The following is a 25,455-nucleotide window of genomic DNA, read 5'->3' on the forward strand; positions in this document are numbered from 1 at the left end:
TGTGCATTAGTCAATAGTTATATTTAGTTCCTCTGCATTATCAATTTATTTAATGGCGTTGTAATTATTGACAGTCGACTTAGCTTTTAGTTTTACGTACAATCCTAGCAAAATTATGACTAAGACCAGTGACATTATTTGATTAAACATTTAAAATATAAATTATTCCTAAATAATAAATTAACAAAATATTTTTTTAAACGACATCGTAGTAACTGAACAAGCTTTTATTAAGTATGGTTTTTAAATATAAAAGAATTCATGTTTGAGTTTTAGATTTATAGTTCAATTTTAGAAAATTGTTTATAGATAGACAACAAACATAGAGTTACATATATCTATAATTTATATACATAAATCATAAAACGTGTCACCTAAAAAAAAAATTTTTTGAGAACTTATATTGTGTCCAAATTAATAATCAGCTGTTTCAAGTAATGACCAATATCATTACATAGTTATAGGAATTTAAATCCATAAATTATTTTGTGTTATAAATAATTATTATACTAGTTTAAATCTAATTAGTGTTCATATAGATATAGTAAACTTACTCATCAAACTAACGACTCATTAACACGTCGTAATAATAATATTAAGTTTTTCGTCAGCATTGTTACAGACGTTGTTATAAAATATCAATCATCAAATGTTATTGCCATTGATGTTACAATTGGCAGATAACCAGATATGTCACAAGACGATTGTTTATTTGAATCATAATATTAAAATGTTGTTTGAATCGTTTGTAGTAAACGGAAATTTTATTAATTGACAACCTCCCGATACATTACGAACAGATTATAGTTTAAAAGATCGTCTTAGAAAATTGTTATAGATTGTGAACTAAATTATTATTTCCTTTCAACAATCAGTTCGAAGCCAAACAAGGGTTGTGTGTATAACGTGTCTACGTGTATGTAAGCACGGTTAATAGTTCCTTGCAATTGATTTCGATAAATCGAATGTCACAAGATTTATGTCTATGTAGAGTTAGTTATTGGATCTACAAAAAATAGCGTATTTTTTATTTAAAATTGCTTTTCTTCCAAAATCGTATTGCGATTGAAAGGGAAGGTGTATTCCTAACACCATTGATTCATAATCATTCCGGTAGAAGTTTATTATAAGAAAATGTAATTTAAAAACAAAATCGAGTCTAGATGTAAACACCGGATTAAATAATATTAGACCGATAAAAACAAGTGTCGACTGATATTAATATATTTGTTGGAGCTGCAAATTATTAACAAAAATTATAAGAAACGGACATTATGTTTTAAACATTAAATTTTATTAAATGTAACAGCTACTTTAAAGGTAGTTTAAACATAATCATAATTCGTAGTATTGTGAATGTAATGTATGAAAAAGAATTAATTAATATCCCGTGACTCTCAAACGTGAGCAGTCTGGACTTTTTGCCAAATATTTTAAAAATGTCATAAGTCAACCGTTACTGTGCTTATCCAAAGTTCGAACATGTGACTTCGGACCTGTTGCTACGTGTTTTTTTTAAGTGGTCAATTGTATTTTTAAAATATACTTGACATGGATACGGTCATTAACCCCATATTTTATTAAAATTTCGCATTTTCATGTTTGAAATCTATGTGTCATATGATGCGTAAATCAATGAAAATTTCTTTTTAATCTGTTACTATTTAAATATCTGTTACTATTTGTTGCTATTTAAATATTGAGAAGATTTATGGAAAACCTTTTCAATATTTAAATGCGATATAAGAGTAGTTCTTTATGTCAACTACTTTTCGTCAACAATTTGAATTTGTCACGTGAAAGATCTATTGCTACAATTTCCACATCTGATATTTTTTATCAATAAATTCAATAATATAAGTTTCCAAAGACTTTGTTCGTTAGTGAATTTTAATACGTAATTTCACATTTATGATTTATTTATTTTTTCAGTACTAACGGTGGATACACATAAAATAAATCGTAATTGGTTTGTGAAACTATGGAGTTTTAGAATAAGGAATAAATACGTACCGACTTTAGATTTTATAAGACCTATTTTACAAATTACTATATGAATAATAACAAGTTATTGAATTTTCGTACTACATATATATGTTTTCCTTTTCTTGCCTCGACTTTTTTACATTCACATCTGTGACATATTGTTGCATACAATTCACCAGGTTCGATATGAAGATAGGTTTAACATAATGGCAGGAATATTTTGTGCACCAAATGTTGTCATACATCATGGATAATGCATGAGAGATTTTACATCATTTATCACAGGCTCTAAACTCGTAAATCAATGTGAACAATCTCAGACTTCTGAGTGTATCACCACAAAGATACCAAATAGTAAACAAGAACTGTCGATATATTTCTTTGTTGTTTCTAAATTTGAAAATATGTATACTAATAAAAATATATAGAAATATAAATGTCCATATACAAACTTTTAATAGGCAGTAGATACTACATGGTAATTACCACATGATTTTAATGAATACGTCTCGCGTACGTCACATTCTCCAATGGATCTTGCTACAAAACATTCATCCCTGGCCAATTCTAGAGATGAATTATATAAACGAAACCTATAGAAAACATCTAAATTAAAACTCGTTGAAATCTGTTGAGCCTACAATGATCTGATCTCTAAATTATACGAACGACTGCCAACAATCGCATCACGATCAACAATATATCGAGATTACAACAAATCTTCTTTTTAAATAGGTTTTTTTTTTTTAAATAACCTTCATTATTTCTTCAAAGGTCAAAATTATTTGACTTCAATAAAGAAATCAGTATTAGTAAAGTTATGGGAGCAACAAATTTTACTTGAATAATGTTTCAAATTAATATTAAAAAGCGTTCCATTTGACTCGTCAATATTTTCATAGGACGTAGATTACATATTTGACATTATATACTTAATAGTTGACGAAACTAACATAGTTTAGACACATCGCCTTACTTTAACAGAGTCAGATTGTTCGTTGAGGTTTATTGGTGGTCGTATGGGTGCAACCCCGATACAGCAGTCGCAGCACGCCATTTTAAACTGTATATCACTTATTCACAGTAACTTTTATACATTAAAAACATGTACTAGTCCTTCATTGCGCAATCACTTCTTATGTCTTATTAAGTCTAGTCTTCAGCGACAAATGTATTATACGCCAATTATATTCTTCACTTCTATCACTTAATGTTTGAATATCTTTGTAAAACTTGAGGTCAGAGACGGACTCGTCACTTTCGCTAGAATTCTGAATACTGACATGAGAGCAGTAAGCTGGGTAGCTCTTGGCACAATGAGTTAAAAATATCGCTCGAAGATGCGCTCTGCCAATTCAAAGCGGCATCACAGTTTAGGACATATTGAACTTTGATACATCGGTTTTAGGAATAGTAAAAACCGCATTCGACACATAAAGTCGAGTTTTATTTTTTTTTTATCGATATATAAAATCTCAGCTCCAGGTTGTAAGATCATTCCGACCAGACCTTTACTCTGACATTAAGAAAAAACCTTTTGAGTTAAGTAAATTATAATATTTTGCTTTCAAGGTTACAAAAAATATTTTACTTCTTCACAATTTTATTAACTGTAATTTAATTGGTTCTTGTTGGTAAACGTTTAAAATCTTTTATTCTATTAATAAATGGATTTATTTAAGGTAAAGCTAATTTTAGAACTATTGTGATTCAGTTACAAATCAAACGAAATAGTTATATCACATTAAATAGTATGATTAATAAGGTATAATTAATCTTTTATAGCGTATTAAACTTTTATCAATCGGACAAAGAAAAACACTATTTATCGGTTATTAACATTATAATCACATGCCCACTTACATTATTTAATCCTTATCTCTTACCTAAACCCGCCAACCCATGACGACGACATGCCAATAAACACTACTTAATTTTTACTTCCTTATACGCAAGCTACTTGAGCATAAGTACTTTGTGATTGCCCTTTTAAAAATAATTAAGACACATGTTATTATATATATCAGTAATCGGATCTCTGATCTGCACATTACCTCTTATTATTATTTTCGAAGCAAAACTTTCCTAAAGCTATTAAAAGAAACATTATATCGTTTTTTTTTCTCAGTGATTTCGGTGCAATTGATTAAGCATGAACTTAAATTATTTACAACAAACATCCCTAACAACAAATTGTTGAAACTCACCGTCTCCAAGAGGCTTTGTTCGTGTAACGTGACTAAAGGCTTCTCTGGTTTCGGCCTTGTGCTGAGATAGAAGGCTGATGCAGCAGCGACACCAGTTAGTGCCAGTGCACCGGCAGAGCCACCCACCATCCATAGATATTGGTCTATTTCGCTTACTGCAACAATAATAGCAATGTAAGCAAGAATAACATTTAACAACGAAAATATGTGGATATAAAAATTAAAAGAAAACTTGTTCATAAAAATACTATTGATTTCAAGGTATTGCTGAGGCATTTCACCATTTTGCATTTATCAAAATGATAAAAAAAAACACGCGGAATGTATAATTTATATATATTAAATTGTATTCATTTCTTCAATAAATAATAATCAATCACTCCACATATTTCTTAACGGTTGGCAACAAAACGTTCTTTACTTTTTTTTTACAATCCAAAATAGTAAATCATAAGAATTGTTGTCACGTCCAAAAAAGGCGATATGTTAATGGGAGACTACATTAACAATTACTAAGAAATTTATTTCCAGACTTATACTTTCGATACTAATGATCATCTTATCGACCTTAACTGTCAATCGCGAGCTACTAATAAAGAGAGAATTTCGAAGAAAAAGAGACGTAGTTATTCTGTAGTTACATTGTGACTTAATAATTTCCGAGTAAATAAATTAAAATTAAGTTTTAGCGAAACAATTTTATTGCAAGTCGATTTAAATTCTTATTCTTATTTAATGTTAATAGTCTTACATCGCTATTGCATTTATGGAATAACGTATGATTTTAATATATCTGTGCATTGTTATATTATTCTGTTTTGAAAGTTATAAATTGTAATATCATTATAGGAACTCTTCATATATGTATATTAAAGTAAAACATAACACTGTATTGAGTGTTGGATCATCATCTTCTAGGAAATGTCCGAACAAAACAACTTTCATGCAGTCTCGGGTCTAGTTCCTGAACCATAAACCGAATGCTAGTTTAGAAAGTGGACTGGGGAGCCGTGTTAGCGCGTTGATTTCACGGGATTCTCTCGCGCTTTCCATTGACACACTTTTACGTGTATATATATAGATTTGCAATAAACCAGCCGCAGTAATAATAGATGCCAGCCATTAAATGAAATACTAATTAATTTTATATTAAGCCGCTTTTATTACAGTTTAATTATCCCACTCTCGTTCGTAATATTTATTTGTCTAAAATTCATTTAATTAATATGAAATTGTTAAGTTACGAATATAGTATATTAATATAGTAAATAGTATGCCAAAAACTGCGTTGAAAAATATATTAGAACGGCCCACATGTCAATAATTTGAAGGCGATGTAAAAGGTCGTGTCGCCCTAAATTATTGTCGAATACCAGGAGGTACTTGTTTGATTTCAAAAGTCTGAACCTTGGTGATCTAATTTCCCCTCATTGTACATTCAAAGAGCGTAACAAGTGACGGACCTTCAAGGGCCAGTTGTCTTGCAATAACACAAGTAACCTTTTATTAAATCCGAATTAATTTCCTCGTTATATTTACAAAACGTAATGATAACTGAAATTTAATCTTGGTGATAATTTTAATTTCCTCTATATAAAATAAATTAATATTTAATAGAGAGAAATAACTATCCCGTTTTCTACTCACAACTGCTGCACTGATTCCACCATATAGTCTTCTCCTTTGAATTTGTTTCAGTCTTCATTTTTTCAGTCTTTGTCAGTTTCTTCTTTAACTTGAGGCATTTTTCCTTAACACTAAACTCAGTCTTATTAGCCTCCGTCATGTTCACTTTTTCCTTTTTAACGCTCAGTCCAAACTTCCCACTACCCATTTTATTATTATTGTTGCACATTTTTCAGTAAACTATTAATATATGTCGCATACGCATTTTCGCTCGCGTGTCTTATTTACATATCTCGTAAAGCGCCGTCTGTATTATAAAAAAAATATTCACTTATTTCACATCTACATACATATGATAACACATGAATGTCGTAAAGATATTCGATATATATTGATTGTATATATACATTTCATAAAAGCGTTTGACCTTGTGTATGTCATTAACATTAGGCTATAATCTCACTTTTGATTTAATTTTCATGAATTTTCTTATCAAAGCGATATAAAATCCTAAAACTGCTATCACAAATTTATATTTAAATACAATTTTTATTTTGACAAATATTACACGTTCCTTTTTTTTTTGGGAGTCGATCAATAATATAAAGTAATCAACAACTGCTTAACAAGTCGTTGAGGCAAGGTTTAGAAAACCTTTCAAGAACTTTTTATTCCCTAGCTCATATTAAAAATATTTTATTAGATAAAAATTTATAAAAACTCAAGACATATCGATAAGCAGCCACAAAAAGAGGTTAAAAATATCGATGAAAGTATTCGAAGGATTTTTAATTACTTTAATGTCAACATTTAGTTTAAGGAAACGCTTTTTATATCCGTCAATAAATTATACGGAAGTTTAACTAAAATAAAGCAGTAAATAAGAGCTGTCAATTTTTAGTCAATATAGTAAATGATTTTAATTTATATTATACACAAGGTCAGCTGTAGTATCAACGTCTTCTTAAAGAAATATCTTTTAAAGTGTATTAAAGTTCACGACGAAATATTGCTAACATCTATAATTTATTGAGTAAGTACTAAAATAGAAAACATCTGCTTCCTAAAGAATGAATCACAAATATTCAATTATGTATATACAATGCAATGCGATCTTATTCAAAAGATAAAGTTGAATTATTATAGGCTTCAAACCAAAACGAAACATGTCACGCAATCTATAAACATGAGTTCACAGATTAACAGATAAAGTAACGACAATACATTGAAAACCAACAATGGTTTATAATCATCTAGCTGTACCAAGCGGTATACCGTTGACCCAATAATTCGAAAGCCCGATAGTGGGTGTGAATACATATTAAAACCGACACGGACAAATCATGGTTATTGTTTATAAATTACGTCTACTTTTGACTAATATTTCCACAAAATATCACCTACACAGACTAAATTCAACTATGCTAAAATCAATAAGCATTATAGATTTGTTTTGAAAACATTATGACGTATATAGTTAAGTAAGCGAAAAGATTAGTCATTCGAAGTGGCCTTGTTTTAACATTCCGTTTAATATTAATCAATACGAATTTGTCAAATTCAAATATCGCAATAGTAGCTTAAGTGACAGTAACTCTTAGATATTTAGTTCATATATTATGGCGTACAGCATTTTTTTCTTTTCGAGACAATAATGATTTTATTCTGCACAATTAATTATATTTCATATTGATATTTTCAACACACGAATATTCTAAATTAATAAATCAAAATCAGACAAAGTGAGATGGAATATGCAATGAATATCAACGAAAAAACTCATTTGAACATTTATTTTTAATACAATTACACAATAGTGTAACAAGATTTAAGCCTGTAAATATTGGGATACACAGTTATCTATTCATTTTATACAGGCTACGGTTAACAAACGTCCAAAATGCTGCCATTGTGATCGTAATGAATGAGACCTGCGGTTTCCGCTATCAGAACGTTCACATTTAACGGTGGTTCTGGTATTCCAATCTGATGCAAACAATAAAAACACATGGACAATTTTACGGAAACTTGTTCTCGCGTTTAGTGTCATCAGCCTTGTTATCCTTGTGTAATATTTATCTTATAATATTAAGTGTCAGAATTTGTGACAGGTCACATAAGTAATTCCGTTATACATGGATTTGACTTTCTAATCATTGTTTATAATGCCTACATGATATTTATAATGTTAATAGTCTCTTTATTGTAATGATGGATCCCATAAGATTATACTCTTTCACTTTCTAAATCGAACATTATTGGAATCATTAATCTTCATAAAATTCAAATAGAAAAAAAATCTCATTAGACATTTATTATTTATTCTATACAACATCAAATAGCATATAATTTTGACACACTTCACAACCGGCTAATTTGTTTTGAGGGCGATGACCTGGGCACGTCTTGTTTTGATATAGTCGTCAATTCAACACCTGCCATTTTTTTACCGAAATTTCCGAGGTTACAGTTAAGAGCTATGCCGTTTTCGAGGACCGTTTTAATTACTTCTTAGCCATGACGTTTGCTGTAAAATCTACCGTTACCAGAAAGTGATATTAATAAAATGAGCTCTTTAGTGCTTTAAATCTGTTGTAAGCAAAATAAATAGTTTCAGTATTTATAGTTACGAATGAATGAACAAATCTGAAATACGTATTAAAGATCTTTTACTGTTCTACTTTTAAATACAATAAAATATTGAAAGCGAATAATAAATACAGAGAAAATATATTTTGTTAGGAGATATTGACAAATAAAAACGAATTGGTTATGATAATCGATTTAAAACAATTCATTCGCGTTGTATTTCCGACCTTAATGTTACATGACTGCACTTCCTAGGCGCGATGCGCGATGCGCCTGCGCATACCAAATGAGGCACCCGCACTAAGTCACGTTCACCAGTTCGACATTATTTGCTTAACGTACGAAAAAAATTAATTATATTATACGGACTGGTTAGATTGTTAGCGTTTGTTGCAATAGCTAGTACTTATAATAGACAACCTTATAGCATTATAATAGAAAACATTCTATTACTTTACTTGTTATTGTTATTCGTGACTTGAAATCAAAACAGCAGCGGTTTAACTATTAAGTCATTTCATGACATTATTAAAGGTGTTATTTAAATTTAATAGAGACATTAGTGTCAGACTTTTTCTTACGCAGACAAAAAATACACATGTCATTTAATTTCTCGACCACTTAGTTATCTGTAACTGAGGGCAAAGAAAGTTAGACAATAGAGTTAAAACATATTACACAGTTACAGATAGGAAATAGTAAAGAGACAAAATATATCCAAATAATTTCCATATAATAGCAGACATTAAAATTATTCATATTAACGGTGTGATTTAATATTAAAATACCAAGTAATTTCAGAGTTTCAATAATTACTATTATGGTCATTTAAAATTGAAGCAGGGACGTACAATACAGTATACATAATACATGTACAGTCAGATAATAGTGATTGTTCCCAACACAACGTCAAGACTGAATCAGTAAGACAAGGTCAGTTTTATTAAGAAACTAAATGCAAGCGATTATCTTCTGTAACAACCGGAATTAACAGCTGACAGTAAAAAGTGCTCTTGCCGATCTGTGTTCTTCGCTTAATGCAGGTTAATAAATTGGTAATAATTTTAAGCCTCTTATTAACTATATGTGTTCAATGTTTTTTTATTATTAACATCGATATTTTCGCGATTTTTAATCTTAAAACTGAGAGTCAAATTCAATCGTTAATCGGCGTTAATTAAATAGATAATACCTACTTGAAATATGGACTTTTGTTTAACTTCTGTATGACATATTATCTTAACAAGTTTTACTAAAAATGAATAGTGAATTAATTATTTATCGAACTAAAATGTTTTTAAGTCCTAACATATTTTAATCGAATTATAGTTAATGTATTAAATACCAAACATGTGTTCTGTTATGATGCTAAGTTGATGTCTGCAGGATGTGTTTACTACTTCGAAGAACTTTTCATGTTGAACGAAACTATATGCAATGTAAATATTCTGAGAAACACTTGGCGACGCATTTTATCAATATACCTATTATTCTTTTTTTTATAGTAACCTATTATATCTTTCTTCGAAAGCAATGAATAAAGAGCATTTCATGCTAAAACTAAAGATTCGTTCAATTCAAGATCAATAGTGTATAGGACCATGGGGACACAGCAATGAAATGAGTTTGGTATCCCTTTATTTGGTTTTTGTTTAAAGCTCTTAAGGTAAGTCTAATGCCCAAAACATCAAAAGCGTCAGCCCATTGAAGAATGGTTGAATAAGGAAGTTATTAGTTTTCTACACAGAGGCTTAGTCCATTTATATTTCAGAATAAAATAAAAAGTGATTCTTTTAATAATATTTTGGCGTTCTGAAATTCTTTGGCGTTTTAAATACATATTCCGTTTTATTTTCCATCAAATTATAAATAAAAAATGTATCCTCTTATCGCCTTAAACAAAATTACAACTTGATGCAAAAACTACTATTCTTATAAGACATACGCGTTTGAAGACATGCTTCATAGATCAAGACGTTCATAGAGTCGCGTTTTGACCCAATAACACAGAGATCAAATTTCCACTACAGCATCGTGATACCCTTAGGCATGATCGCAATCGTTTATGTGCACAACAGTTGTTATTAAAATAATGGTTACCTGCATCGTCTCGAGTAATAAAGTGCATTATTATACGGAGCTCTTTCGATGTGACATGAGATTGTGGAAATACTATATGTAAATAGAAACCTTTTTACATCTAGCTGTCTGATAATATTAATTTTGTACATAAATTTATTTTCTCTTATATACCCAAGTCTTCATTTATGCATCAAACGTTTCTGTGGTCGAATGTATTTCTTTTTTTAGTCCTAAGAACTAAATATTATTCAAAACTACAAAAAACGTAGCTTTAGAGGTGTTTATAGCTCTGTATTATTCCGTTAGTGATTTGATTACAAGATTGATATTAAGATACGCTGCAAATGACAACACAACAAAGAACCGAATAATCTTTACGTCAATCCTGCGCACTGATGTTACCAATTTAATTCTCAAAACACTTTAGTTCAACACTTCATCTATAAACACTTTTATGTTATGATATAACAACGAAAGCGGTATACGCACGGCCGTTGCGGTGGCCGTCTACTTGGACAATGTGAGCCCAAGCGCACGCTGCCTTCCCAGCCTATGCCTAGCCTCTCTCTTTTAAGTTGACAGGGGTAAGCAACTTTAGTTCTCCACTAATTAATAGTTTATTTTCTTAAATGTTAATAGCCTTGTCATATGTTGAAATCTACGATATTGTATGTTCAGTGAACTAAAGCTTAATGTGTTATTCAACCGATAAATAGGATTATAATTTATACATTATATTACTATTTTTATTCGTATTTTGACTATTTTATTAATATTATCTCTCTGACATTCAATGAATGCTGTTTTATCTGTAAATAGTAGTCGCCTATTTAATAAGCCAATAATAATGTATGATAATGCCTACGTCACATAGGTCAACGATTTCAAGAAAATAAAAATATAATTCAAGACATTGTAATATTTAAATAAAAGATTTTTTTTTTAATTTTAAGGACATATGGTATGCGATGTTTCTCATTGCAAACTTAGCAAATCCGAAAACAGGTTAAGAGCAAATAAACTAGTTGAGCGCTCTGCATTGGACTGTTTAGTGAAATAATTATAAGGTTCTGTTATAGCATTTATTGTGCTAATTTTATGTATATTTATATTGGGTATCAAGGTTTTATTGGTCTAAAATATTTAAATAAAGAACAAGAATTTAAATAAACTATCGACTTTGTTAAATTGTAAAACAAAATATGAAACAGGAATTATTTTTACTGGGTGTATTCTGTTTTTAAATTCAGTACTTCAAACAAATTGTATAATAGTAAAGTAGTTATTCTTAAGCTTTTTGTATTAAATGTTTTTCAATACAGGTTGAGAAAATAATAATATAGTTAATTCAATATCAATGAAATTTACTATGTACAAATAGCTTTATTTAATTTATTATAAAACGAGAAATCCTAAGTCCTATATCGAGTCATTGTAGACGAAATTGTTTCTCTGACAAAAACTGCGGTTGACTGTCGACGAACACATTGTAATGATTGAAATTTGACACACGATATATAAATAAATGAGATATTCTCAGTAACAAGAAACTTAAAAAATCATATCATATTCCGTCAGGGGAATGTGAGTAAATTAAATACTATTTGTTTGACATTTTAATTTAAAATAAGTATGTACTTATAGACAACATTTTGTCGTTTGTGATGTTTTGATGCCTAGTTTTTTTTTTCATATTGAAGAAAACAGTAGAAACGATTATTGTGATAAATATTTTTCACTTTTTGTGTTAAAAGCTGACAACCTACAATGCGGGCGTCGTATTCGTAATTTCACATATTTTACAAATGTTTGTAGGCGTAGTTGACTACTAACCACAATTGGCTATCGCCTTTACTTTTTATTTAAAAAAAAAATTTTAAAGTCCATCTCATAGAATGTAGCTACCTTTATTTATGAAATTTATATTTTTAACTATAGTCGTGTCGTTGCTCCCAGGGATTAATTGATGGAATTTAAGAGAGACTGGAAAGAAACAATGAGACTGAGTTCGTTGGGAACAAGAGAGCTAATAAGAATAAAAATTTCAATAGCTTTTTAACGTCACGTATCTCATATTTTTCTTCATCATACAAGCCCTTATAAATTAAGACTTCAATACGTTGTATTCTAATAATGTCAAATTTGCTTGCCCACCAAATAAAATACCATTCTCATTTTCTTTAGTCACCTAAATTATTTTCAACCGACTTCAAGAAAGGAAGAGGTTCTCAGTTCGTCTGTATTATTTTTTGTTTATTTTGCTTCTAATAGCAATGTCTTAATACAAGGAATTTATTCCATTCAACTGTTTATCCTTGCTCGTATCTTCGATGTCAAGTACATGTCTTAAGAATACGTACTATTAGACTGGCATTTTATGACACTATTAACTTAATGGGCCCGATGATATGCGACATAAACAATAAATTAAGCCTCGTATATTTATTACTAGTCTAAACAAAGGATGAATGTCATTTAGAACATTGAGAAATAGGAATCTTATTTAGGTTTGGTAAAAGTGGTCGGCGCTGGTTTTTACATTTGGTAGAAGCGAGACTAATAAAACTAATACTAACAAGTTTTCTTACGGGCTTGCTAACACTTATATATTACAATTTATTACATTATTTATTTTATTTAAATACAACATTCCTAATACCATTTAGTCTGTCATATTATGTTAAATAAAAATTGCTCACAGTAAAACAAATAGATGAGGGGAAAATATTATCTCTTTTGTATGAACTTTTTTTAACCTAACAGTAGTTTAATATAAAATTTCCTTATTTTTTACTTTTGATGCTAAAATTAATAAGCACTGAATTATTTTATAAGATCTGAAAAGGAATATTACCTGTTCAAGCATTTCAAACAAAAACAATCAAAAAATTCTCATTTATCAAAAAATAGAATTAGTGCTATATTTTCCATTTTAAAAACCTATAAAGATTAAAATTAAAATCTATTAATAATAAATCTATTAAAGTAATTCTCATAAATATACCGCCTAGGTCACTTGGATGCAATTCTGACTAAACAAACTTCAATATTGACATTGTCAAAACATGCTAAAATACCAAAATAAACATTGCACTGACCAAGGACAATGAACTAGAACGAATAAATTGGCACAACAGTATATCAGACTTAAATACTGAAAGAGGATATTACAAGGATTTCAATAGGATAAGACAAACTTTAACTTTTAGCGCATAATAAAATATGTTTTTTATAAAACAAATTTGATTTTTTTGATAGGCACATAGCCAGTAAATTTGACGACTAAAATAGAGTGCTGTCATTGGCCACTAACGCGTGAAACCTTGATGATACTGAGGAGAGGGTAATATTTGCAAGTGTAGTTTTAAAATGGTGCTTCCAGTTGGAACCATGCTATCTATTAACAGTATAAAGCTGCTCACATAAGACTCCAATAGTATCCTAAGCTCGTCTAAAATGTCATTTCATTAAGGATTCAATTGCTCGTAACAATTTCACAAAATATGAGCATGGTATGAATTCATAATAAAATTGTTCTAATGTCGTTATGAATAACCGCCACATGATGTACTCTGAGTGTGAGATTGTGCTTCGAAAAGAAAGCGATTATTGGACCAAGTCATGCGGTATTTGTGTCTCGTCCAGAATGCATGTCACATGCCCCATAAAACAAACAAGATGCCGCGTTACAGATTGAGATGCAAAGTCATTTGTCTTTGCGACTACAGGTCATTTCTCTACCATTACGTATCATTATGCATGGGAATATTTAGTGAAAATGTTTTAATAAATCACTTAAGAAATAGATCATACCTAAGTGCGATCTTATATTATCGTTTTGCTAGCTTAATAGGAATAAAAAATATAAATATAATTAAGAGTAGGTAGCGTTTTAAATCAGAAAAAGATATAACCGACCATAATTATTATGATATTCAACAAAATCGAAAACAATTTTAAACTGTTTGTAGCGTGAGGTATTTCAATTAGCCCTCTACAAATAAACCCTCTGAGACTTAATTATGTAGGAAGAATACTTACTTTTTGTATTATTGAGTTACAAAATTAAAACAGTGTAAAGAATTTTACATTTTTATGAAACTTGTCAGCAGCAAATAAATAAGATAATTTATTTAAAAACTTCCTGAATAATAAACGAGACAAATAATAATAAAAATTCGACGCTCAATGAAACAGAGCTAAAGTATATTCCCTAAATACGTTTAAACATTTCATACTTAGCGGACGCGAGCGCTTAAACTGCAACAGTTGCAGGTGGACGGACCGAAAAAAAAGTATAGACCATATAACTCCCCACAATGGTGTCATTAATCCTTCATGGGGTCTCTGACCCCGCTTTGCTAGATAGACAATGGTGGTAGACGCGTTTGTGAGCTGAATTAATGCGTATGCACATGCAATGGGAAGCAGGAGTTGACCAGCCTTGAACTCGCCTACTGCAGTTCAATGCGAGCGATGAATGCGAAAGCGTTGCCATTTCTAGGAGCGACTTCGTATTACGTGGACTCCGGGTGACGAATAACAGCTTTCCAACACTGCACTATATCGCACCCAGAACACTGTATCCAACGCCATTAAAAACGCATTTCACAAATAGAATAAATGATTCGGACTGTGCACGATTATGGAACCCTCATTTCAAATGTAATTTCAGTTGATGCGCTTGAATCAACTCTTTTATAAGAGTGGAATGGCAATGATAAATTCATGTCATAATTTCAACATATCACCAAGCATTTATAAATTCTAATAAAAGTATTATTAGTAAGAAAATTGTATTATTACCGAGACGAATGAACGGAAATCATAGCATTCTAAATAACATTTTAAACAATTATTTCAAAATATTATGAGAATTAATAAATCTTGTGTTTTAAATATAAATTGAAACCGCCTGTATGACCTTCCATATATACCTAAATTAAGCCATTTTATGTCATACAGTTTTAATAAAATGTTTAACAATCTTAACCCTTTATTTAGAGCAAATAATAAAAAGTTATAGGTAATTATAATAAAACAGATGAATAAAATTGCAATTAAAACTTTATATTATGAATAGTTGTACTTGAGCTGGCAGTAGGTTGCGAGGTCGACGACCTATCAACCGGTCGAACTTAAAGCTTTGTTGAGAGAACGAGTCAAAGTAAAATTGCCCCACTTTTTGGAATCTAAACTTTATAAAACCAGTACATACAATAAGTGATACAGTTAGTTTATCACTTAATCAATATCCTGTTATGGGGACTTCAAACATAAAATACTCGATTTCAAACTTCTTAATAGTACATCTTTTATATGATTTCTGAACGGAACTTTGTAAGCGAATAAAGAAACTAAGCAATGTTTTTCTATTATAAAATTATAATTACCTCATTTAAGTCATGTAATTTAAGTGCATATTAATGTGAGCTGTAACCTATTCGTCCCTTTATGCGCAGGCGCAGATTTGTAACATTAATCTCCCCTTTGCGGTTACTGTGCCGAGTAACGGAGCATAGCAGATGGAGTCAGCCATATCTACTATGAAAGTACAACGTTACAGATAGGCTATCTATTTTTATTATCTTCATTTTAATTCAATTTCAAACTATTGTTATCACAGCTGTTAAAAATGTATAAGGAAGAACTAGAACATTCTATATACAGGCAATATTTAAAAAAATATTTTTTATGTTAATACAGTATATTATTAAATCCAAGATAAAACCGTAAAAAATATGAGTTAAAACGGATTATACTAAATTTGAAATGTCATATTGTACACACTTCATCATCTGGAGCTTATTAATCTTTGAATCCGATGGATTGGAGCGTACATATTGAACTACGACGAGTTGTGTCATGAGCAGTTATGCGATGCTTCTGACCCACTTTTCTTATAATTGAACAAAAAATCCGCTGACCATTGTTCATTGTTTGATTCTAAATCGCTCTACCATACATAATGTACTAGGTTGACACTACAGCTGTGATGAGTAACGAAACAAAAATTATTACATGAGAAACGAATTAACGATCTGTACATTCGATTCGTCAAAACTCGTCGATTGATGGAATAATAAAAAATATACCGTTTCTGACACCGTTGTATAATGAACAGGATTTCACAGAATATATATATTTTTTATCTTGAACTTACTGAAATTTCTTTTCGTTAGACAGTATAAAGTTAACGGTAATGATTTATTAAAATTCAGTCGTAATTTGTATAACTCAGTGTTTGATGTCGTTCTAACATTGGCGGTGATTAACAGAATTTCGTTTCCTAGCATAAAAAAATAGTTTGATCACGAATCAAATGTATAGCCTCTATTCGTCAACGATAAAAAATATCTTTACAGTTATCTATCGAATCATATCTCTTGTGAGCCAGGACCGGACTGACGATAGCGAGGTCAATGTACTCTGACATCTTGTATTTTCGGTTAGTCGGTTCAAGGAATTAGAAATTTTTGAAGAGACAGAACAAAAAGTTACCGTCTGCGGGCACAGCCGTCGGACCTCTGTGGACAGCAGAAATATTTTTCTGTCCCTAATTGGCTACTTTTGGATGCTTAGACTAAAGAACAAAAAAAATTACATTGTATGTCATTATTTTGGAATGAAATTTAATAAAATAAAAGCAAAATTTAAATTTGATCTTATTAAAAGAAATCACAGAATTTAATAATAAGATAACTTTATTTACCAATCAAACTATTAAAATAGACATAATTAGAGTAATTATTATTTTGCCACTTTAGATTAGTTATAATATGTGCAACAATACAAATTTATAATGCTCAAAATATAAACAATTCCTGAATATAATCCATTATATGTCTTAGTATACATTTGAAATTCGAGCCTTTTTCTTTTTACGTCGCCAACGTTTAGCGTCGAATTGCAAAACTATTCTACGAAACATTTCGCATGCGAACAACTCTAACCATTTCAGACGTATCTTTTTATTTTAACAACCAAAAAGCCATCGAGACAATGGAAGTTTTTAGAGAACCCGTCGTTTTATAATTAGATAAAATATTTATTGTACGAACCCAACCGCATATAAGGCGTAGAATGAGACGACACGTTTTTCTGTTTTATTTCAAGCCTACTTTGAAAAATACTAACTCGACTAACGGAGAGCAAAGGAGTATTATAATTTCTATCATTATTTGAATATGAATCGAACATAAAATTTTATGACAGACATTACGGCTTCCAATTACACATCAATTTTGATGAAAGTTCAATATCATTACATCTAAATTTTGATTTGCCACAATGATAACTGTGAATTATTTATTTAAACTGTTAATGTAAATAAAAAAACGATATCGATTATATCAAAGTTGAATGTACGAACCGAATTGTGAGATATTACTAGATATTGTCTTTTTATGCAGTAAACAATCTCATTGATGAAAAACATTCTATTTTCTAACGATTAACCTAAACAATATTATTAAATAAAAAAATATGCCTAAGATATTCAGCATGAAGAGACGCTACAAGAAACGTTATTAAAAAAGGATTGCAATAATAACACCATTAATTACAAATATTATACTGGGCTTAGAAAGCGAGACCGAGGGAAATAGTTGTTCTTATCTTTTTAACGCTATTAGATATATAGCAAATCGTCGACAAACATGACAATGTTTTGTAAAGACCCACAAATGCGTTTATGACTACGAAATATTTAAATTAATATCAATAAAGAAGTTACTAAAAACTATTTGATTTAACGATTAAGGTGGATAAGGATTTCAGTATTAAAATTTAATATTACCATAAAATATGTTTCATACAAACAACAATGACACTTTTACAATGCAATAATTCAATGGACTTTACAATTTTATTTTTACCTTAAAATTATCTTTTCTAACCAAGAAAATTAAATTCCTAGATTTTGTTAGTGCTCAAATAAAAAGACGTCTTAAAATTTATTTTCAACAATCAATCAAATATGAAGCTGTCTCAGAAAATATATATCCAAATTTTCTAAATGAATATCTTTTTTAGTATATTAACTGTCTATATTTCATGAATGACCCTACCTCGTAGCTTTATGAATATTTCTCATCGACCAAATCGATCATCATCATCATCAGCCTATCGGAGCCCACTACTGAGCAAAGGCCTCTTCTCACATGGAGAAGATTAGAGCATTAATCACCACGCTTGCTCAAGACGGGTTGGCGATTTCAATCTTATAATTTGAAATTATAAGACCATGTTTCCTCACGATGTTTCCCTTCACCGTCCGTCAGTGGTGCCTAAATACTCTTAGAAAGTACATATGATTCGGAAAAGATCACATTGGTACTTTACCTTTACCTCCAGGCCACCACGACTACGCCAAAACAATCCATAGTAACAAAAAAAATTAAGTTTTTAAATCTAACTATCAGTTTGTAAATTAAAATTAACAACTTTTCACTGAACGTATATGAAAATATACACGATTCCCACATCAAACATTCTAATTTCAAAAATTTTGTCTACCTGTCTGTATGTTCTGGGAAATCTCTGGATAGACTAGACCGAATGTGATAGGAACGCATCTACGTTCCTGAGAGTAAACCTTATCTAAGTGATAACATAAGAACTTAGTCAGGCTAATTTTTAGCAACTTCATAAAAAATATTATCTGACAATCCATTGGATCTCAATAGCTATCTTTGTTAAATCAGATGATCTTCGATGACACCTCATAAGGAAAATGATGCATATCTCAAAGAGGTCTTATTATACGGACAAAGCCACCGGCAACAGCCTGCGTCCATCAATATATTATATTATGTATTATTAACATTATTGGGTTTTGACTTTTTCATTAATTTAGGTTTACACTTAATCAGTATTAGAAAGTTAATAATTTTAAATGAAACACAATCACAGCTTTCGCAGGTCATTACACAACACAACGGTGACATAGAGATTGACGGAAATAAAGTAAATGGGCGAACCAAAATAATGAAGGTCATGTCATTAACGCCCGGGAATTTAGAGGAGGAGTCATGAATTTAAGACAAAAATAAACAATAATATATTGCAATTATTCGTTTATCGCAGACATATTTACAAAAAAGAACACCTTGTTCTTAGTTTTATCAGTCTAACAGTTTAAAGCAAAGAACACTAATAACTTTTTGAACATTATTATATCCTTGAAATAAAACTAATATTTTTCATATTAACTATTATAGATCTCACTATTGTTATATCCTTCTTCGCAAACGATCAAAATAAATTAGAATAACAATTTGTCAGAAAGTATACAAGTCATGCTTTAAGATACGGAATGTCTCTTCAATATATTTTAACTCCATAACTGCAATCCGGTTACTCTGACACACAAACCCGGTGCACGTATAACCGATACTGTAATTTAAATTAAACAGATGATGTTACAGACTAAACATTAACATAGTATTTTGTATGAAATCATTTTTATGAAACCTTTTTTTTTATAACCTTCAACTAATTACATTTTATACTTCACACATGGATACATAAACAATAGCAATCAACTGAAATCATCAGCTTATTTTAAACGTAAAATATGTTTAGTGTGTAGACAAAATAAGAGGATATTCATCGTGAGCTGATTTCTCATTTCAGATTGTGTACAAATATTTGAATGGTTGTTTTGTTCCTCACAATTCAAGCCATAGTTCTTGTTCTGAGAACTTAGAATGTAACATAATTTGAAGATTTGTCAAACATTATATAAAGTATCGTATAGCAAAGGCGAAGTTGAATTATGAAAAATATTGTTAATTTTATATTAATCAAGAGCACTTAATTTTTTTCATACTTCGTAGGTTAACGCAAAGTGCAGTAAGAAAACATTGTTTTTAATATCCCTTCATATAATTGAATAAATCACATATTTTATTATCGCAATACATTTTGTTTTGTCTTTCCATATTTAAATTGTATATAAAGAAAAAAATTACGAGTAATAAGACCGAAGTTAAATAAAACTTTAAGTACTTTTGTGTTATTTTGCCTTGATTGCCATAATGCGTATTTAGTGGTCATGATATCTTAGCACAGTCATAAAATATATTTCCTGAAATCGTAAAATAAAAACCCAAATAAACGTTCTTTTAACTGACGTTAATGTATATATTCTTTGTTTAAATTTATCATTTAAATGAGACGATTAATTATTAAAACAATAAACTCTCTCCAGCTATAAATCAAAAGCAACTTTGTAGATTTTTAACTACGCAACAATTGTCGACTGTATTGCTATTACATATCGGACAGGCGCTAGCAACATCAGTTTATTAAATATTAATTTAATGAATTATTTTGTATTCCACGTAAAATACTATTTATATAAGTGCCATTTATATTTTTAATAGAAACAAAATAGTTATATGAAAAAAGCTCATATATTTTAATGAATCCAAGTTGTCACTAAAACGCTAACCTTAACTAACATTCCACGCATACTGGTCACGGAAGGTAAATATCACAAAATGACCCTATAAATTCAATAACAATAAACTTTACATATTAATGATCGAATATTTTAAAAATTTACATTTAAAAATTGTTGGAAGATATATTTTTTTATCTTCAATTTTAAAGACCTCTAACAGAAGTATATTTTAAATTATATCTAACATAAATATTCCTAAACAAAACGTGCTCTTCTGAACAGAAAAATACTAAAATAAACATAGCTTGTAATTCATCCTGATTATTTTTTAAGACCTGTGTTAATTTATATAATTATTTTAGTCTCACATACTGTACAATAAGACAAATTGTATCGATACGTACATGAGCCCACCCATGCGTCCAATAAATTTCGGAAACGATTGTACGACTCACCCTCTTTTCCCTCAATTATTTATTGATCTGACACAACGGGTGTTTTAACTTTCATTCAATTATTTATATAGGACACCTGGGAACTATTTGAACCGTTGAAATAATATAAAAAATTAACACCTGTTTCGTATATCCGTTAACAGATAAGAACAATTGTAAATCGTATTTTCATTTTAGGGTAAGCAATAATCAAGTATGGGTATAATTAATTACTCAGTATCGTATGACATTAAAACTGAATAATATTTTTTTGACAGTATGAAATCTTTTGACCGTCAAAATAGTAAAGAACTCTCAATGACCATCTGAACTTCTGCATTGCGGTTGTATGTATGTTTTATATTTAGTAATGGGTAAAACATATATCTATACCACATTACAATTAGATACATATTTTTTTTTAAATTGGCGTTGGTAGAAATCATTAAAGCAAATTTTTAAGAACCAGTTTTGACATTTTTTATTTCGTTCTCATGAAACAATTCAAGCAATGAACAAGATTTTTAATTATGATATTGTGAAATTGAAAAATGATATTTAAATATAAATCCAATCCCACATAATAATAGAAAGAGAAGTAAGCTTTTGTTATATTTTAAGTTTTCTCAGCTATAAACTTACACATAAAAATTAATAACTGCATAATGATGCCCTCTAGTTAGTAAGAATAACATTCTATAAGACGGTGTAACTGATAAAAAGATCAGCGGATAATACTACAGTGTAACTTTAAATAGGATAAGACGTCTCTAAAAGTCCTTGTGATACCGTTTAAAATTAAAGAAAACTTATTGTTAGAACTACAGATTAAAAATACACTTTATAAACCAAAAACTAATACATAAACTGCAAATAATTGAATTTACTTGAAAATAGCAAGAAAAATTGTGGATATAAATAAATTTTAATATATATATCGACAATGAAGATACACGTAAATACACACAGATAAAAACATTCACTATTATAAACATTACTTTAAATAATAACCTGTATGTACTTACATTTTGACATCGCGTCGGACCGTATTCGGCGCAATCACAATCAGCAAACCTTTGAACAAATTAAACAATTAATACAACAAAATGGTACAAAGCGTTATCACAATGCTAGTACGTATTTTAAACTAGAACGGTGCCAAGTTGCCCAACATACGATAACTTTGTTAGAATATCTTACGAGTGCATTTAATGTTAAACTATGTAAATAATTTCTATATGGTACCTAATGATAATTTAAATTTTTCAAACTATTTCGTACACATCCGTTGACTCGGTAGAGGACTATGGTTTTGTTTTCAACGTTGCTACCTTATTTTGTACTGCTGTAGCCTTAATAGGAAAATAATTATCCAAAAAAATATTACCATTCTAAACGCAGCTCCCAAAGTAATTATTGTAACCGGCCCGTGCAACATTTTTGATGCCTGTTGCCACCAGAAATAAAATTATTCTTTATAGACCGATTTCATTTTCGGAGACAGATATATTGTGACGTTGTCTTAATGTCACCGAGTTACTTTTTTTAATATATAGAAGATCACCCAGTAAATAATCACTACATCAAGTATGCTATATATATATAAACTTCATAGTGTAACCGATTATTATTATTTTTAAAATGCATCAAATACGATAGAAAAAAAATCAATTAGTATAAAAACCATGCATATTTGTCATGCAGTGCTAGGTAATAATGCAGGGTCTTATTTCCATATCCGCTAAACAATGTCAACAACTTATAAGCCTTAATAGGCCATAGTTTCTACGCAACAACTACTCAAATATCACAGTTTAGTAAGTAGTGGAACAGTAAATAAAGCCTTTGACGTAAGTACTTCTACTTAATTTTATGTATAGGACGAGTTAAACAACCTAAATTTTATTTAAATTTTCAATAATTTTTAATAAATTAACAATATTTTAAAATCATAATCTAGTTCACAATTTTTTTTTCAAACCTCATAAAAGGTAACAGATTTCAAAACAGATAATTTGATTAATTTGATTGCAAAAGGGTTATTGGATAATACTTGTTTGGAAAATTGAGACTATTGAAAGATAGGTTTTAGTTATGAAATGTTTTTGTAAAACTCAGTTTCTAATCTTTCTACACTTGCAGAATATGAATAAAGTATTTCATGTTTACATTAATTCCATTTCTTTATACATGATTTTGTGTTATCCGTTAATAAATGTTGGGTAATAGAGCTGCTGGAAATACTGTACTCGTTTGAAGTGTAGCCCTTTTAAAAATGGTAGGGAAAACATTTTCTAAATATATAAAACATACCGTAACATATATTATATAAATAGAATTTTTTAAATGTAAATTATATTAATTTTAAGTATAAGAATATATTCTCTTCATACACTCAATGCTATTTGTCCTAAACTCGATTGTATTATTTAAGTGAAATTTTAACTTACAGTTATATAATAAATAGTCATCCACATGTCACACAGAAATAATAATATTATTTTGACGTTCACACAAAATTTATGATATTTAAAGCTGCGGTTATCTTCTATCTTTTTTTTTACTTATATAGGAAACTAACTTATTAATAAAATCACAGATTCAAATAAGAAGGAGTAATGGGCGCCCATACGGGGCCTAACGTAACTCTGGCCGTACTTCCCCATGAAACACCACCATATTTCACCCCTAAATCGTTTTACGCATGCGTTATTTTAGGTTATCATCCCTCTCTGTCGCACTTATATTATGGCGTACTGAATAAAGAGACAGACATGCGCACTGTTATTGATAGAAATAAAGCTGAAACGATTTTATGGTACCCTGCATTTGTACACGCTTTAGGATAAGAACCAATTAGCAAAATATATTAGCCAATAGAAATAATGCTAGTTATATAATAACGATTTAATATACTTCTATTTCAACAAAATTTCATTTAAAATACAAATAAATTAAACGAGAAAATACAAGGAAAAATTACATATATTTCACGGTATTAGTTTAATATCAAGATAAGGTAGAATAGATTCTAAAAGTTATTAAAAATAACATTTCTTCCTTCACGAACATGTTCGTAAAAAATATATGAAATAATTAATAAAACGCAATAGCGTCATCTACCTAAATACCAACACAATTAGATCGTCCTGGGATATCTGAAGGCTTATAGTGTGGCGGATCTGGTTTGGGCCCGACTCTACTGCGCAAAGCTTTCGTTAGATGCCAGCACCTTCCGTGAAGAGGTTTCTGACGTAATTCACTATCTTTGAGACGCCAGCCATACTGGTTATTGCTACACTCAGCGAAGTAATATTTTTTCTCTGGACTAACTTTCGCTCGCTTTGCTAAATACGTGTCTTTGCCAAACTCCGGTTTTGGTTTGTAAATAATCTCTGCTACTTCTGGTTCGACTGGACGCATTACAGGATCGATGGAGAGGTCTGTGTTTGGTCTAGTAAGTCTTGGATCGTCACCCTCAGCGAGCCCGACGTCAATAAGAGAGTGGCCGTATCGTAGATCTTTAATTCCCGGTATAAAAGTCCCATCACGTAAGGGTGTCTTGCGTCTATTGTATCCTGCCACAACATGGTCCCGTGTTATGGTAGCCAAGCCACCGACCATGTTGTGAGAAATAACATCGGTTTCGAAATAATTAGTTGGCTCTCTTGTTAATGTCGCGGCCTGTTGAATCTGATCCCAATGCTTATGAATCCAATTCAGTCGCAAACGATTCTCTTTCTCATAATTTTCAATAAGAAAAATTATTACAGCGGGATTAGTTATGTCAACCAAAGGCATTTTGATATAATAATTATAATAAAATAACAAAAACTTACGTCTTTTAATGTGTAGGACGCTAAAACAAAACTGTTTAAAATACTAAAATTTTTAAAAACACATGTCACTGCACTGTCACGTGCCAAATGGCCAATCACAAAATAAAGACGGTGTAAAAATATCTTATGATGCCAACCAAAGAAACCGGTAATTCCAGATATTGCATACTTTCACTTATTTAACATTTAATTATCCCCAAAAATACGAATACAACTAAACACAGATAACGAAGTTCATGTGCGCATTATACACAAACGGGCCCGCGGTGGCATAAAATTAACAT

At 30.0% G+C, this 25,455-nt stretch overlaps 2 protein-coding genes across 5 annotated transcripts in view; both read right to left on the reverse strand.

The window, feature by feature from the left end:
- The window catches only part of LOC116771114 (long-chain-fatty-acid--CoA ligase 5), a 31,789-nt gene extending 9,407 nt beyond the window's left edge, over positions 1–22,382 (reverse strand). Inside the window, exons 1-3 of one of the 4 annotated variants that reach the window (XM_032662830.2) lie at positions 10,893–11,007; positions 5,841–6,126; positions 4,194–4,348 (exon numbers count right to left, since the gene is read on the reverse strand). In XM_032662830.2, the coding sequence (XP_032518721.1) occupies positions 4,194–4,348; positions 5,841–6,048 (363 nt within the window). In that variant the 5' untranslated portion in view covers positions 6,049–6,126; positions 10,893–11,007. Of the gene's footprint in view, positions 1–2,939; positions 3,295–4,193; positions 4,349–5,840; positions 6,127–10,892; positions 11,008–22,357 lie in introns of those variants that run through there. The other 3 variants (XM_032662832.2, XM_032662834.2, XM_032662835.2) reach the window with 3 other exon arrangements.
- Positions 22,383–24,299: 1,917 nt separating this feature from the next.
- On the reverse strand, positions 24,300–25,439 carry LOC116771262 (uncharacterized). Its single transcript, XM_032663068.2, has one exon. It carries the CDS (start codon positions 25,131–25,133, stop codon positions 24,456–24,458), a length of 678 nt encoding a protein of 225 aa, XP_032518959.2. The 5' UTR covers positions 25,134–25,439; the 3' UTR covers positions 24,300–24,455.
- Between the last annotated feature and the right edge of the window lie 16 nt (positions 25,440–25,455).

The sequence above is a fragment of the Danaus plexippus genome, chromosome 17 (genome assembly GCF_018135715.1).
Source record: "Danaus plexippus chromosome 17, MEX_DaPlex, whole genome shotgun sequence".
NCBI lineage: Eukaryota > Metazoa > Arthropoda > Insecta > Lepidoptera > Nymphalidae > Danaus > Danaus plexippus.

Coding starts and splice junctions, on each gene's coding strand:
- LOC116771262 (XM_032663068.2), bottom strand. CDS start 25,133: ATGCCTTTGGTTGACATAACTAATCCCGCTGTAATAATTTTTCTTATT.